The sequence below is a fragment of the Trachypithecus francoisi genome, unplaced genomic scaffold (genome assembly GCF_009764315.1).
Source record: "Trachypithecus francoisi isolate TF-2019V2 unplaced genomic scaffold, Tfra_2.0 Lachesis_group3, whole genome shotgun sequence".
Taxonomy (NCBI): Eukaryota; Metazoa; Chordata; class Mammalia; order Primates; family Cercopithecidae; genus Trachypithecus; species Trachypithecus francoisi.
In genome coordinates, this window is record NW_022681468.1 from 33,266,353 (window position 1) to 33,283,299 (window position 16,947).

A 16,947-nucleotide genomic window follows, 5' to 3' on the forward strand; every position below is an offset into this window, starting at 1 on the left:
CGGCTAGTTTTTTGTATTTTTAAGTAGAGACAGGGTTTCACCGTATTAGCCAGGATGGTCTCGATCTCCTGAGCTCGTGATCCACCCGTCCCAGCCTTCCAAAGTGCTGGGATTACAGGCTTGAGCCACCGCGCCCGGCCCAATTCCCTCATTTTCTACCAAAAAACTGAATGTTGTTACTGTCATCTGCTGGTGAGCAACAACTGATAGTGTGGATAGTAGAGTAGGAAGTTGCTCTTTAGTAGTTCATGTGGTAGCATTTCCTTCCACAGTTACTGGTAGGTGCCTTTACTGTGAAGTTTCAGGAATTATTACTAAATAAATTTGCTTTGTTTCATTGTTTAGAACACTAATGCTTTTAAACTTGGAATAAACCACTTCGTTTTGTTGACTTGGTTTTGTAATTCTTTTTCTGTCCAGTTTTCCTTGTTCCTGGTCAACAAAGAAATGTGGAGTGTCTTGGCTGAATCCTCATACAGACAAGATCATTATGGTGCTGTTAGGTAGGACTTGTATCCAGATGTAAGGTAATATCTCCACCAGCTTAAAGTTGTAAATGTATTTCAAATGCTCCTGAATGGTGGTTTTCTTTTTTTCCTGAATTTAATTCTCTACTATTTTGCCAGGTGATGTTAATTTTGTTCAATAAACCATATATAAAATTTAGAACTATTATGTATCAAAATAGATAGAACTTCTGGCAGGGCATGGTGGTTCATGTCTGTAATCCTATCACTTTTGGGAGACCAAGGCAGGTGGATTGCTTAAGCCCAATTCAAGACCAGTCTGAACAACATGGTAAAACCCTGTCTTTACAAAAAGTACAAAAATTAACCAGGTGTGGTGACATGTACCTGTAGTTACAGCTTACTCAGGAGTCTGAGTTCAGAGGACCACCTGAGCCCAGGGAGGTCAAGGCTTCAGTGAGCCGTGATTGTGCCACTGTATTCCAGCCTGAGCAATAGTGTGACTCTTTCTCAAAAAAAAAAAAGGGCAGGGGTGCGGGGAGACAGGGGTAGTACTTCTGCTTGTTTCTTCTAGTAGCTCCAGAACTGGGTTTACTTTATAAACTCATCTGTAACTTTATTTGGGTTTACCTTAGAAGCCATGTTTCTGTTCATAAATCATTCTTGAAATCACCTTATAGCAGATGGTACTTTATAGGTAGAACAGGCTAAGTGAACAGCTTTAGATTTTGTTTTTACATAGCCTTTAGAATCCTAAATAAATATATTATTATCCAAACTGTATTTGAAGGGAATAATCAGTGTTTCTCTTTTTTTTTTTTTTTTTTTTTTTGAGACGGAGTCTTGCTCTATTGCCCAGGCTGGAGTGCAGTGGCCAGGTCTCAGCTCACTGCAAGCTCCGCCTCCCGGGTTTACGCCATTCTCCTGCCTCAGCCTCCCGAGTAGCTGGGACTACAGGCGCCAGCCACCTCGCCCGGCTAGTTTTTTGTATTTTTTAGTAGAGACGGGGTTTCACCGGGTTAGCCAGGATGGTCTCGATCTCCTGACCTCGTGATCCACCTGTCTCGGCCTCCCAAAGTGCTGGGATTACAGGCTTGAGCCACCGCGCCCGGCCTAATCAGTGTTTCTCTTGGGAGTTACTTTTTTTTTTTGAGAGAGGTAGTCTTGCTCTTTCGCCCAGGCTGTAGTGCAGTGGCACAATCGTGTCTCACTTCAACTTCCACCTCGTAGGTTCAAGTGATTCTCCTGCCTCAGCCTCCAGAGTAGCTGGGATTACAGGCGCCTATCACCATGCCTGGCTAATTTTTGTATTTTAGTAGAGATGGGGTTTCATCATGTTGGCCAGGCTGGTCTTGAACTCCTCACCTCAGGTGATCTGCCTGCCTTGGCTTCCCAGAGTGCTGGGATTACAGGCTTGAGCCACCCACACCTGGCCAGGAGTTACTTTCATCCTGCTTTTTTATTGCATGTGCTGCAAATATAGAATTCTACTAAATTGACATTTTCTTGTGATACTAAAACTAGTTCACATCTCTCCAGGGGCATTTTAAGAAATCCTGGTGGTCAAGGGTTTCATCTTATCACTTTTAGATAAATTTTTAAAATTTAAAGCATTCACTGTTTTACTTATATACAAGATACATTACCACAGATATTTATTTATTTATTTAATTTATTTGTTTCTGAATGAATGACAGGGTCTCACTATGTCACCCAGGCTGGAGTGCAGTGGTGCAATCATGACTCACTGCAGCCTCAATCTTCTGGGCTCAAGCAGTTCTCCCACGTCAGTCTCCTGAGTAGCTGGGACCACAGGTTTGTGCCACCATGCCCAGCTGTTTCTTTTTTTTTTTTTTTTGGTTAAGACTGGGTCTCACTGTGTTGCTCCTGGGCTCAAATGGTTCTCCTACCTCAGCCTCCGAAAGTGCTGGGATTATAGTTGTGGGCCACCATGCTTGGCCATATATTTTTGAGATGGGGTTTTGTTATGTTGCCCAGGCTGAACTTAAGCTCCTGAGCTCAAGAGATCCTCCTACCTCGGCTTCCCAAGTACCTGGGACTACAGGCGTGCACCACGATGCCTACAAATAATTATTAATTACTGTTACTTTATTTGCAAAATATCCCATTTTTATTAGTTGTCCATCCCAACAGAGCCACAGACTAAAAGTTCTCTAAGAAAACTTACCTGGACTGGGCACAGTGACTCACATCTGTAATCCTAGCACTTTGGGAGGCCGAGGTAGGAGGATTGCTTGAGCCCAGGATTTTGAGACCTGCCTGAACAACATAACAAGATCCTCTCTAATTTTTTAAAAAAGCAAAGAAAAATTACCCAAATTTTAGGCCCACTTGTCTGCATTTTCATGTCATGGATCTGTCAAATGTTCATTCATTTAAGAAACATTTAATGAGGCCGGGCGCGGTGGCTCACGCCTGTAATCCCAGCACTTTGGGAGGCCAAGGCGGGCGGATCATGAGGTCAGGAGATCGAGACCATCCTGGCCAACATGGTGAAACCCCGTCTCTACTAAAATTAGCCAGGCGTGGTGGCAGGCACCTGTAGTCCCAGCTCCTCAGGGGACTGAGGCAGGAGAATGGCGTGAACCCCGAGGGTGGAGCTTGCAGTGAGCTGAGATCACGCCACTGCACTCCAGCCTCGGCGACAGAGGGAGACTCCGTCTCAAAAAAAAGAAAAGAAACATTTAGTGAATACCAACTGTATAACAACCTGTCTGATAACTTGATGGGTACAGTAAGGAACGAGAGAAGGCCCTTGCCCTCAAGTTGTTTACAGTCAGATGTGTAAAGCTCTGACCTGGATGTTGATCTCTGAGAATATACAACCTCATTGTCACCCATCCACAAACACTTAACAGTAAACAGTACCAAGCAGGGATTGATAAAGGAGAGACGGTGTAGACCAGGGGTGTCCAATCTTTTGGCTTCCTTGGGCTACATTGGAAGAAGAAAAATTCTCTTGAGTCACAAGTAAAATATACTAACACTAATGATAGCTGATGAAGTTAAAAAAAAATCACAAAAAAGATCTCATAATATTTTAAGAAAGTTTACGAATTTGTATTGGGCTGCATTCAAAGCCGTCCTGGGCTGCATGCGGCCCATGGGCTGTGGGTTGACTAAGCTTGGCCCAAACCCTAGGTGCTATTGAATTTGGAGGCATTTAAGACTGTCGTAGTCAGGGAAAGTTTACAGAAGGAGATGGACTGAAAGCAGAGGGAAGTTCATCTGGGAAGTTAGAACAATGTGAGCACAATTCAGAGTATGCTTAAACTTGAACATTGTTTCCTAAAGTGTGGTCCACAGACTGGTAGCATCAGCATCACCTGGTAACTTATTAGAACTGCAGTTTCACAGTCCCCACCTGAGACCTACTGAATCAGAAATACTGGCAATGAGGTCCAGCAATCTATGCCCTCCAGGCGGTTCTGATGCATGCTAAAGTTTCAGAACCACTAGACTAGAGCAGAGGGTTATTGTATGGAATGAGTAGGCCAAAAACTCTAAAAAGATAGGCTGGGAACTCGTTGTGAACGACTTAGAATGTCAGGCAGGGCGTTTGTCTTTTATCCTGCAGACTAGAGCCACCAGCTTGTGACTTGGCTGGATTTGGCTCAAAGAATGTGTTTTCTTTGGCCTGAAAGGTGTGTTTTTGGGGGATTTTAAATGGAATTAGTTGTCATCATTTAAAAATCAGCAGATTTTACAAAGAAATCTGTGCTTTCAGCTTACCTTGAAAAATCAGAAGACCTGGCAGTATGGGGCCTACATTCCACTATGGTAGCAATTGGTGGGAATAGCAAGAAGCTACCCCTTCAGATGGGACACATGCTGTCCAGTTTGCCACAATCCCTACCAGTTCCTTTTGTCTTACACACACCTTTACTTATTTACATTTCCTGCCTGGTGCCTGTAGGTATTTGAGTTTGTAACTTCTGTTGTGGACAGTGGGACATTAATGAAAATTTTGAGAAGCAGAATGACGAGATTTATTTATTTGTTAATTTATTTAACAAACATTAAACAAACATATATGCCAGATTGTACTCTGTTACGTAATCAGTGTTCAAAGATGAATGAGTCCCAGCTAGCACCAGTGGCTCATGCCTATAATCGCAGCACTTTGGGAGGCCAAGGCTGGTGGATCACTTGAGGTCAGGAGTTCAAGACCAGCCTGGCCAACATAATGAAATCCCCTCTCTACTAAAAATAAAAAATTAGCCGGGGATGGTGGTGGGCATCTGTAATCCCAGCTACTCGGGAGGCTGAGGCGGGAGAATTGCTTGAACCCAGGTGGCGGAGGTTGCAGTGAGCCAAGATCATGCCATTGCACTCCAGCCTGGACAACAGAGCAAGACACCATCTCAAAGAAAAAAGAAATATTTACTTTGGAGACCCTATAGTTAGAATTTATAACATTGGTTGCATGAGTCATATCCATAATTCAAATCCTGTCTTCAATGTGTCATCTTCAGATTTATGTTGTGTAGGTAAGTTTAACTTTTTTGTTCCTGAGGGAATAGAAAATAATATATAAACTCAAATTCTTCAAATGATTCTTTCACCTTAGTCTCCCAAAGTGCTGGGAGTATAGGTGTGAGCCACCAAGCCCCCATCTGCTTGGTCCCTTTTAACCACATACTCGTGCATGTAATAGTAGCCACTCATTGATTATATTGTGGAACATATGGCTGGCATTTTAGCAGCAAAAAAAGACCTCACATCTCGGCTCACTGCAGCCTCGACCTCCCACATTCAAGCAATCCTCCTGTCTCAGCCTCCCAAGTAGCTGGGACTATAGGCACATGCCACCACACCTGGCTAATTTTTTGTGTATTTTGTAGAGTTGTGGTTTTGCCATGTTGCCCAGGTTGGTCTCAAACTCCTGAGCTCAAGCTAACTGCCTGCCTTGACTTCCCAAAGTGCCAGGATTATAGGCATGAGTTACCACGTCCAGTCTGTGTACTTTACTTACGAATTAGCTCCTTAGTCATTTCCTTCTCCACCTTTACACACACATATACACCAGCTTCTAGAGGGAGTGTGACTTGCGTCTCTTGCTGTTGGTGACTTTTTAAATGAGCTGGATATGTGGTAAAGTGGCTGAGGTTGTAATTTGAGAAGAAAGTGTAGGGGAGGAGAAAGAGCTGGAGAGCATTAGATTACAAGTCAGGAGATGAGCTTGATGATCTGGATTCCAAAGCCTGGAAAGATTAGAAATGAAAATGTAGAAGAGATAACTGAGTCAAAAATAGGCATACTGACAGCAGAGGAAAAAAGGAAACTGTTCTCATAATTATTCATTTCCATCTTACACAGGTTGAAAAGTGATATAATAGTTAAAGGAACAAAGGAGAAAATTCAGAAGGAAGGAAAAAATTGGTAAGTAACATATATAATACCTCACTTTTTCATAGGTCAGATTTCTGCAATTTCTGCTTTGTTGTTCCTAGCTGAGAGATCACAGTAGATGGAAAAGGGTCTATAAGGCACTGAAAGAGCTGTCACAAAGTCCAGTAGCCTTATTCTGTTAGAGAGGCCCTCATTTGCTTATGTTGACTTGAAATTCTAATAATTATGGCTTCCTGATTTACATCCTACAACAGATTTAAAAAGAAAATTAGGAGGTAATGGTGGTTTATTGAAGGAGTTGGGCACATGACAATACTGATCAGTGATAATAGATAGCATGATGTCAGAAAAAACTAGCTCAGAAAGGATAGCAAGCTGGGGCCATTTGGTGACAGAAGGGCAAACAGTCCTGTAGACCTACTGTAGCCCTTAGAAGCATCTCAGTTTTACAGGAAAACATAACTGATAATCATAATCATGACTCTGAACTATAAATAAAAGGTGGTATTCCCTGTGGGAAATTATATAATTCACAATGGAAGCGCTTTTTTTTTTTTTGAGATGGAGTTTTGCTCTTGTTGCCCAGGCTGGAGTGCAATGGCTCAATCACAGCTCACTGCAACCTCCGCCTCCCGGGTTCAAGCGATTCTCCTGCCTCAGCTTCCCGAGTAGTTGGGATTACAGGCATGGGCCACCATGCCCAGTTAGTTTTATATTTTTAGTAGAGTCGGAGTTTCTCCACGTTGGTCAGGCTGGTCTCAAACTCCCGACCTCAGGTGATCCACCCGCCTCGGCCTCCCAAAGTGCTAGGATTACAGGTGTGAGCTGCCACACCTGGCCGAAAACACATTTACCAAACACTGTTAAAGTGTTATAGTGGAACCAGGTGTAGTGGCTCACACTTGTAATCCCTTGAGAGGTTTGGGACATGGGAGTCTGAAGCTGGAGGATCACTTGAGTCCAGGAGTTTGAGACCAGCCTGGGCAACATAGCGAGACTCCTTTCTCTATAAAAAAAATTGACGGCCGGGCGCGGTGGCTCAAGCCTGTAATCCCAGCACTTTGGGAGGCCGAGACGGGTGGATCACGAGGTCAGGAGATCGAGACCATCCTGGCTAACACGGTGAAACCCCGTCTCTACTAAAAAAATACAAAAAATTAGCCGGGCAAGATGGCGGGCGCCTGTAGTCCCAGCTACTCGGGAGGCTGAGGCAGGAGAATGGCGTAAACCCGGGAGGCGGAGCTTGCAGTGAGCCGAGATCGCGCCACTGCACTCCAGCCTGGGTGACAGAGCGAGACTCCGTCTCAAAAAAAAAAAAAAAAAAAAATTGACAACACGGCCAGGTACAGTGGCTCACGCCTGTAATGCCAGCACTTTGGGAGGCTGAGGCGGGCAGATCACGAGGTCAGAAGATCGAGACCATCCTGGCTAACATGGTGAAACCCCGTCTCCACTAAAAATACAAAAAATTAGCCGGGTATGGTGGCAAACGCCTGTAGTGCCAGCTACTCGGGAGGCTGAGGCAGGAGAATGGCATGAACCTGGGAGGCAGAGCTTGCAGTGAGCCGAGATCATGCCTCTGCACGCCATCCGGCCTGGGCAACTCAGCGAGACTGCATCTCAAAAAACAACAACAAAAATTGAAAACACATAAAAATTATCTGGGCACAGTGGTTCATGCCTGAAGTCCCAGCCCTCTGGGAGGTTGAAGCAGGAGGATTGCAGGAGTTCAAGGCTACAGTGAGCTGTGATTGTTCCACTGCACTCCAGCCTGGGTGACAGAGCAAGACCTTGTCAATAAAAATAAGTTTTTTTTAAAACCTGAAGTTTTTTTGGTATTTAGAAGGAAGCATCTTGAAGGCACATTTGGTGGGGGAAAGACAAATTTGGGAAAATGTAATTATGGGGAACCGCTATTCCTTCCTTCCTTCCTTCCTTCATTTATTTATTTATTATTTATTTATTTTTGAGACAGAGTCTCGCTCTGTCGCCCAGGCTGGAGTGCAGTGGCCGGATCTCTGCTCACTGCAAGCTCCGCCTCCCGAGTTTACGCCATTCTCCTGCCTCAGCCTCCCGAGTAGCTGGGACTACAGGCGCCCGCCACCTCGCCCGGCTAGTTTTTTGTATTTTTTAGTAGAGACGGGGTTTCACTGTATTAGCCAGGATGGTCTCCATCTCCTGACCTCGTGATCCGCCCGTCTCCGCCTCCCAAAGTGCTGGGATTACAGGCTTGAGCCACCGCACCCAGCCTAGTCCTTCCTTTATACATGGAACTATCATTGTAATATTTTTATCTTTCTTATGTTTTTCATTTTGATTTAACTGTTTGATTTAACTGTTCTCAGTTGATGACAAGAAAGGGAAAATGTTTTATTCTCTTCCCAAAGTTAAAATCCAATGTAAACGGTGCCCAGTGGCACTAATCCTAGTGGCAGTTACTCTTCTGTACATAGTGCCTCCCACAGTGGATATGGGTTTCGAGGCAGAGCTCATCACCTCAGATTTTCATTCTGTTTTTTCATTGGGGCAATATGAACCCCCTCCTGATTGATATCTTCTTATCTAAAGGACTTTGATTCTTTTTTTTTTTTTTTTTTTTTTGAGACGGAGTCTCACTCTGTCGCCCAGGCTGGAGTGCAGTGGCCGGATCTCAGCTCACTGCAAGCTCCGCCTCCCGGGTTCCCGCCATTCTCCTGCCTCAGCCTCCCGAGTAGCTGGGACTACAGGCGCCTGCCACCTCGCCCGGCTAGATTTTTGTAGTTTTTAGTAGAAACGGGGTTTCACCGTGTTAGCCAGGATGGTCTCGATCTCCTGACCTCGTGATCCGCCCGTCTCGGCCTCCCAAAGTGCTGGGATTACAGGCTTGAGCCACCGCGCCCGGCCAGGACTTTGATTCTTAATGAATGGGCAGGAAAAGACCTCCTGATATGTGAAGAAAGAGAGGCAACAATAGCAACAGCTTTCCTGAGGAGTGATTATTGTAGCGAAGTCAAGCCTGAAACAATGGAGAATGAGGTCATGCCTGACTCATTTTGTTATTATACCCAAATGAGTTCATTGTACAGAATGGGCCTTCTTGACACTTGTCTAATGACGTTTTGATAAAATGAAATAATGTGCATACAAAAATGACCTGTTTACAGGAAAGAATTATGTATTTGTTGGTAACTACCAGTGACATCAATTCTCATTTCTTAATTAGCAGATACAGTATTTGATTTTAGAGTTAGACTTTAAAGGATATATCCAGCCAGGCATGGTGGTATGAGCCTATAATTCAAGCTACTCGGAAGGCTGAGGTGGGAGGATCACTAGCGCTCAGGAGTTTGAGACCAGTCTGGGCATGGCAAGACCCTGTCTCAAGAAAGAAAAAGTAAAAGGCTGGGCCGGAAGCGGCGGATCAGGCCTGTAATCCCAGCACTTTGGGAGGCTGAGGCAGTTGGATCACGAGGTCAGATTGAGACCCTCCTGGCTAACACAGTAAAACCCCATCTCTACTAAAAATACAAAAAAATTTAGCCGGGCGAGGTGGCAGGCGCCCGTAGTCCCAGCTACTCGGGAGGCTGAGGCGGGAGAATGGCATGAACCCACGGGAGGTGAAGGTTGCAGTGAGCCAAGATCGTACCACTGCACTCCAGCCTGGGCGACAGAGCGAGACTCTGTCTCAGAAAAAAAAAAAAAGAAAATAAAAAAATAAAAAATAAACGGCTATATCATTCAACTAGCCCTCTGATCTGGGAATCTATTCTGGAAACATGATCAGATTTGGAGCAAGGACCCTTCTCTCCCTACCAGTTTGAGGCAGCTCATATTGTTGGCTCATATTGTTGGAAGTTCATTCTGTTCAGTCTCTCCCCCGGAGGTTGCATGTTCACTGGTCTTATTGTATGTAAGTCCTTGACAATGATATAAGAAAACCTGAGTTTAAAAAAAATTTTTTTTCGGCCGGGCGCGGTGGCTCAAGCCTGTAATCCCAGCACTTTGGGAGGCCGAGGCGGGCGGATCACGAGGTCAGGAGATCGAGACCCTCCTGGCTAACACGGTGAAACCCCGTCTCTACTAAAAAATACAAAAAACTAGCCGGGCGCGGTGGCGGGCGCCCGTAGTCCCAGCTACTCGGAGGCTGAGGCGGGAGAATGGCGGGAACCCGGGAGGCGGAGCTTGCAGTGAGCCGAGATCGCGCCACTGCACACCAGCCTGGGCGACACAGCGACACTCCGTCTCAAAAAAAAAAAAAATTTTTTTTCTTTGTCCAGGGTGGTGGCTTATGCTTGTAATCCTAGCACTTTGGGAGGCTAAGGTGGGCGCATCACTTGAGGTCAGGAGTTCAAAACCAGCCTGGCCAACATAGTGAAACGCCATCTTTACTGAAAATACAAAAAAATTAACTGAGCATGGTGGCGGGTGCCTGTAATCCCATCTTCTCTAGAGGGTGAGGCAGGAGAATCACTTGAACCTGGGAGGTGCAGGTTGCACTGAGCCGAGATCACACCATTGCACTCCAGCCTTGGCGACAGAATGAGACTCCATCTCAAAAAAAATATATATATTTTTTTTTTTTTTTTTTTTTTTTTTTTTTGAGACGAGTCTCGCTCTGCCGCCCAGCTGGAGTGCATGGCCGGGTCTCAGCTCACTGCAAGCTCCGCCTCCTGGGTTCACGCCATTCTCCTGCCTCAGCCTCCCAGCAGCTGGGACTACAGGCGCCCGCCATGTCGCCCGGCTAGTTTTTTGTATTTTTTAGTAGAGACGGGTTTCACCAGTTAGCCAGGATGGTCTCGATCCCTGACCTCGTGATCCGCCCGTCTCGGCCTCCCAAAGTGCTGGGATTACAGGCTTGAGCCACCGCGCCCGGCCCAAAAAAAAATTTTTTTTTTCAACGCAAGGTCTCACTTTGTTACCAAGGCTGGAGTACAGTGGTGCAATCACAGCTCACTGCAGCCTCAAACTCCTGGGCTCAAGAGATCTTCCTGCCTTACCCTCTGGAGTAGCTGAGACTACAGGTGTGTGTCCACCATGCTCAGCTCAAAAGCTGACTTTTAAATAAACCTTTTTATTAGTTTTATTGACTTGAAAAATATTGCTATAAAATTTTTCTATGGTTTTCAAATCTGTTCCAGTTGTCAGTCGTGTCCCTTTTCACTCAATACCTCTTCAGTACCAGTTTTTTTTTTTTTTTCCCCAAGATGGAGTCTTGCTCTGTCACCTAGACTGGAGTGCAGTGGCGTGATCTCAGCTCACTGCAACCTCTGCCTCCCGGGTTCAAGCAGTTCTCCTGCCACAGCCTCCTGAGCAGCTGGGACTACAGGCATGCACCACCACACCCAGCTAATTTTATATATATATATATATATATTTTTTTTATTATGCTTTAAGTTCTAGGGTACATGTGCACAATGTGCAGGTTTGTTACATATGTGCCATGTTGGTGTGCTGCACCCATTAACTTGTCATTTACATTAGGTGTATCTCCTAATGCTATCCCTTCCCCCAATTTTTTATATTTTTGGTAGAGACGGGGTTTCATCATGTTAGCCAGGATGGTCTTGGTCTCCTGACCTCATGATCTGCCCTCCTCGGCCTCCCAAAGTGCTGGGATTACAGGCGTGGGCCACTGCGCCCAACCATACCTAATTTTTTTTTTTTTTTTTTTTTTTTTTGAGACAGAGTCTTGCTCTGTCTCCCAGGCTGGAGTACAGTGTCATGATCTTGGCTGACTGCAACCTCCGCCCCTGGGTTCAAACAATTCTCCTACTTCAGTCTCCTAAGTAGCTGGGATTACAGGTGTGCACCACCACACCCAGCTAATTTTTGTATTTTTAGTAGGGATGGGAATTCGCCATGTTGGCCAGACTGGTCTTGAACTCCTGACCTCAGGTGATCCGCCCCCCCTCGCCCTTCCAAAATGTTGAGATTATAGGCGTGAGTCACCACGCCTGGCCAGTTGTTCATTTTTAAGAGTTAATATCAGCCGATGTGGTGGCTCACACCTGTAATCCTAGCATGTTGAGAGGCTGAGGTGGAGCATTGCTTGAGGCCAGGAGTTTGAGAGCAATCTGACCAACATAGTGAAATCCTGCCTATATTTCTTTTCTTTTTTTTTTTTGAGACCAAGTCTCGCTCTCTTGCCCAGGCAGGCATGAGCCACCGCACCTGGCTTATTTCTTTTTTTTTCTTTTCTTTTTCTTTTTTTTTTTTGAGACTGAGTTTCACTCTATCGCCCAGGCTGGAGTGCAATGGTGCGATCTCGGCTCACTTCAACCTCTGCCTCCTGGGTTCAAGCGATTCTTCTGCCTCAGCCTCCCAAGTAGCTGGGATTACAGGCATGTGCCACCACGCCCAGCTAACCTGGCTTATTTCTATATATTATTTTTTTCTAAGAATAAACAAATGAACAAAAACAGTTACTATCATTGGAATAACATGCAGTTCCTAAAATAAGAAGTATGTAAGATGTGTTTATTGAAATATATATACGGTATACTGGGAAAAAAAACCCACAAAATATTACACAAATACTGGTTACATCTTACAGTAGCCAGCCTCCAAGATGCTCCCCAATGATGCTCACCTCCTAATATTCATGCCTTTGTGTAGTCCCCTTGTACATTTCATCAGGGTTGGTATGCATGAGCATTAGAATATAGAAATATGACAGTGTATGACTTCCCAGACTAAGTCATAAAAGACATTACTGTTTCTGCCCTGCTCTTCTTGGATTGACTGCTCTGGAGGAAGCCAGCTACTGTATTATAAAGATATTCAAGCAGCCCTATGGAGGATCTACACGGGGAGCTACTGAGGCTTCCTGCCCACAGCTGGCATCAACTTGCCAACCATTGAGTGAGCCGTCTTGGAGGTGGGTCTTCCAGGCCTAGTCAAACCTTCAGATTGACTGCAGCCCCAGCCTACATCTTGACTACAATCTCATGAGAGCCTCAGAGCCAAAACTATCCAATTAAACCACTCTCACATTCCCAAACCACAGAAATGGTGAGATAGGCCGGGCACGGTGGCTCACACCTGTAATCCCAGCACTTTGGGAGGCCAAGGCAGGCAGATCTCCTGAGGTCAGGAGTTTGAGCCTGGCCAGCATGACAAAACCCCATCCCTATTAGAAATACAAAAATTAGCTGGTGTGGTGGGGGGGCGCCTGTAATCCCAGCTACTTTGGAGGCTATGAAAGGAGAATCATTTGAACCCAGAAGGTGGAAGTTGCAGTGAGCCAAGATCACACCACTGCACTCCAACCTGGGCAACAGAGGGAGACTCTGTCTCAAAAAAATAAAAAAGGGATGAGATAATAAATATTTTTATTGCTTAATAAATGTACTTATTTACTTTATTAATTTATTTTTTGAGACAGGGTCTTGCTCTGTCTCCCAGGCTGGAGTGCAGTGGCATGATTCTAGCTCACTGCAGCCTCGAACTCCTGGGCTTAAGTGATCCTTCTGCCTCAACCTCCCAAGTAGCTGGGACTACAAATGTGCACCACCACGCCTGGCTGATTTTTTCATTTAAAAAAAATTTTTTTTTAAATAGAGAAGGTTTTGCTGTGTTGCCCAGGCTGGTCTCAAGCTCCTGGCCTCAAGTGATCCTCCTGCCTTAGCCTCCCAAGTGTTGGGATTTACAGGCATGAGGCACCATACCCAGTCAATTTCTCTTTTCTTTCTTTTTTTTTTTTTTTTTTTTTTTTGATTCTTCAGCTAAGACAGCAGAAGAGGTGATTTATTGTATGGTGGTTACACTCTTCCACAAGTAAACACAGAAATAGTCCAGAATGTCACAGGTCCAGGGCAAAAGACCAACATGGGCAGTTTTGGTTATGAGCAAGGTGGATCTCAGAGGTGATCAGCGATCGGAGGGCGATAAAGTTCTAGATCCATTGAGACAAGCTCTAGACAGTAGCATGCAGTCCCACAACTCGTACCAGCATCCCCAGCATCTGGCGTTCCATGTTTCTGCTCCTGTGGCCTCCATGATGCAACAAGCTAGCGGTTTACTTTTGGGCCTCTGCCTCATCTTTCTTCTTTTGCACTTCAGCCTGTCCATTCGCTTCTTCCTCCGCTTGGCTCTCTTGGTGTGGAGGTGTCCAAGAAAATGGTGCTAAGGCTGAGAGAAACCCCAGCCCATTTCTATTGTCAGTTTTTATTGAACTCCACCTTGGGCGCTCTTCTAGGTTCTTGGGTTACATCAGTAAACAAAAAGATTTCTGCCCTTGAGGAGCTTGTATTCTATCAGAGGAACACAGACACTAAATATAATAAGTAGCCTTTCCAGTGTGTTAGAATGTGATAAGTGGTGTGGAAAAAAGAAAAAGTAGATCAGAGTAAGGGGAGTTGAGAAAGCAGGTAGAGGTGGGAGCACGCGAAAGAGAGGTTATAGTATTAAATAGGTCTCAATAAGAAAGTGACATTTAAACAAGTGTTTGAAAGAGTTGCAGGAATTTATCAAGTGGATATATAGGAAAATAATTTCTAGGCAGTGGGGACAGCTTAGAGTGAAGGCCCTGAGGCAGCAGCCTGAGTTGCATAAGCACAGAGATCAGTGTTGGGGAAGAGGGTAAGGTGAAAACTATTAATAGATAGGGTCAGAGATGTACTGGGGTTGGAAGCAGAATGCTATTGTCAGGGCCTTGTTTCTCTGAAATGGGGAGCCAGTGCTGGATTTTGCATAAAACAGAGACATACTCTAATTTATATAAAAGGATGACTTTGGTTGCTTTTAAAGGGAGACTGACTCCAATGGGGTGAGGATAAAAGCAGGAAGATCTGTTAGGGCAATATTAGCAGATCACATGAAAGATGATAGTGGCTTGGGCGAAGGTGGTAGCAATGGAAGTGGTCAGAAATGGTTGGATTCTGGAAATATATTCAACAGCAGGAAATTAAGATCTTCAAAAGCTCTTGATTAGCTGGGCACAATGGCTCGACCCTGTATATCCCAGCTACTCAGGAGGCTGAGGCTGGAGGATTGCATGAGGCCAGGAGTTCAAGACCAGCCTGGGTAACATAATGAGACTCTGTCTCTACATAAATAAATAAATAAGCTCTTGGTTGTATATAGGAAGGTCAGACTGCTGTAAGACTTTCACATCCTGATAGAAGTCTCACTTTCCAGCCTCATCCCAGACTATTCTGTGCTCTACACTCGCCTCCCCACTCCCATATCCATCTTTTCCAAGAGCCCTGTTAGATAATCTTTCTTGGGTGGCCTAGTAGTTAAGACTGTGGCTCTGGAATTAAACCATCTGGGTTTGATTTCTGGCTCTTTTCACTTAACTACTATGTGATCTTAAGATACGTAGTTTCTCTAAGCTCAGTTTTCTCATTTATAAAATTGGAATCTTAATAATAGTACCCAACTCACAGAGCAGTAATGTGAGATTAAATGAGTTAATCTATGTAAAATACTTAACATCATGCTTGGCATCTACTAAGATCTCCATAAATATTGGTTACTATTTTTTTAAAATCTCAGATTATGTTCCTTTGACCACAATCTTTATCCTCTGTATTAAATGCTAACCCTCTTCTTCTATATCGTCTTTCACTCGTCTTCTACTTTTTGTTTCTTAAATTCATGTAAAAAATTCTTGAGGACGGCTTTTAATTATTATTATTATTATTTGAGACATGGTCTCACTCTGTCGCCTAGGCTGGAGTACAGTGGTGCAGTGCAATCACAGTTCACCTCAGCCTCCTCTTCTCAGGCTCAAATGATCCTCATACCTCAGCCTCCCAAATAGCTGCGACTACAGGTGTGTACCACCACACCTGGCTATTTTTTTTTTTTTTTTTTTGAGATGAAGTCTTGCTCTCTCACCAGGCTGGAGTGTAGTGGTGCGATCTGGGCTCACTGCAACCTCTGCCTCCCAGCTTCAAGCGATTCTCCTGCCTCAGCTTCCCGAGTAGCTAGGACTACAGGTGCGTGCCACCATGCCCAGCTAATTTTTGTTTTATTTGTTTATTTATTTATTTTGAGACAGAGTCTCGCTCTGAGGCACAGACTGCAGTGTAGTGGCGCCATCTTGGCTCACTGCAAACCGTGCTTCCCACGTTCACGCCATTCTCCTGCCTCAGCCTCCTGAGTAGCTGGGACTACAGGCACCTGCCACCACACCTGGCTAATGTTTTGTATTTTTATTAGAGACGGGGTTTCACCGTGTTAGCCAGGATGGTCTTGATCTCTTGACCTCGTGATCTGCTCGCCTCAGCCTCCCAAAGTGCTGGGATTACAGACATGAGACACTGTGCCCAGCCACACCCTGCTAATTTTTAAATATTTTGTAGAGATAGCATTTCACCATATTGCCCAGGCTGGTCTCAAACTCCTGGGGTCAAGCAGTCCTCCCACTTTGGCCTCCCAAAGTGCTAGGATTACAAGCATGAGTCATCATACCTGGCCTCATCATTATTTTTAATTTTCATATGGATAGGGTCTCACTATGTTGTGTAAGCTGGACTTGCGTTCCTTGGCTCAAGTGACCCTCCTTCCTCAGCCTCCTGAGTATCTGGGTCTGTGGCCACGTGCCACTGCGTGTGACTCTTGAAGAAATTTTTAAATGAAATCAAACTATACTTTTCCTATCATCTGTTCATAATCCCTCTGGTCTTTATACATATCTGGTCTCTATTCTTTCTGTAGTTATTTCTGTTCATTTTTCATGATCGCTTCAAATGTCATTTCATTTTTTTTTTTTTTGAGACGGGGTCTCGCTCTGTTGCCTAGGCTGAGGTGCAGTGGCATGATGTTGGCTCACTGCAGCCTCGCCTCCCAGGTTTGAGCAATTCGCCCACCTCAGCCGCCCGAGTAGCTGGAATTATAGGCATACCACACACCCGGCCAATTTTTGTATTTTTCGTAGAGACGGGGTTTCACCATATTGGCCAGGCTGGTCCCGAATTCCTGACCTCAGGTAATTCCCCCTCTTTGGCCTTCCAAAGTGTTAGGATTACAGGTGTGAGCTACTGTGCCCAGCCATTTCTTTTATATATGTTTATATATATATATATATTTTTTTAAATTAAGACAGGGTTCAGTCTGTCACCCAGGTTGGAGTGCAGTGGTGCAATCTCGGCTCACAGCAACCTCCACCTCCCAGGGGCCT

The 16,947-nt window shown here is 44.9% G+C and overlaps 1 protein-coding gene across 3 annotated transcripts in view; it reads left to right on the top strand.

The window, feature by feature from the left end:
- Positions 1-16,947, top strand: part of ENTPD5 (ectonucleoside triphosphate diphosphohydrolase 5 (inactive)) — a 66,404-nt gene that overhangs the window by 3,566 nt on the left and 45,891 nt on the right. For 2 of the 3 annotated variants that reach the window (XM_033187474.1, XM_033187473.1), the window contains exons 2-3: positions 421-503; positions 5,808-5,870. In XM_033187474.1, coding sequence (XP_033043365.1) covers positions 448-503; positions 5,808-5,870 — 119 coding nt within the window. In that variant the 5' untranslated portion in view covers positions 421-447. Of the gene's footprint in view, positions 1-420; positions 528-5,807; positions 5,871-16,947 lie in introns of all 3 variants that reach the window. The other variant, XM_033187475.1, reaches the window with a different exon arrangement.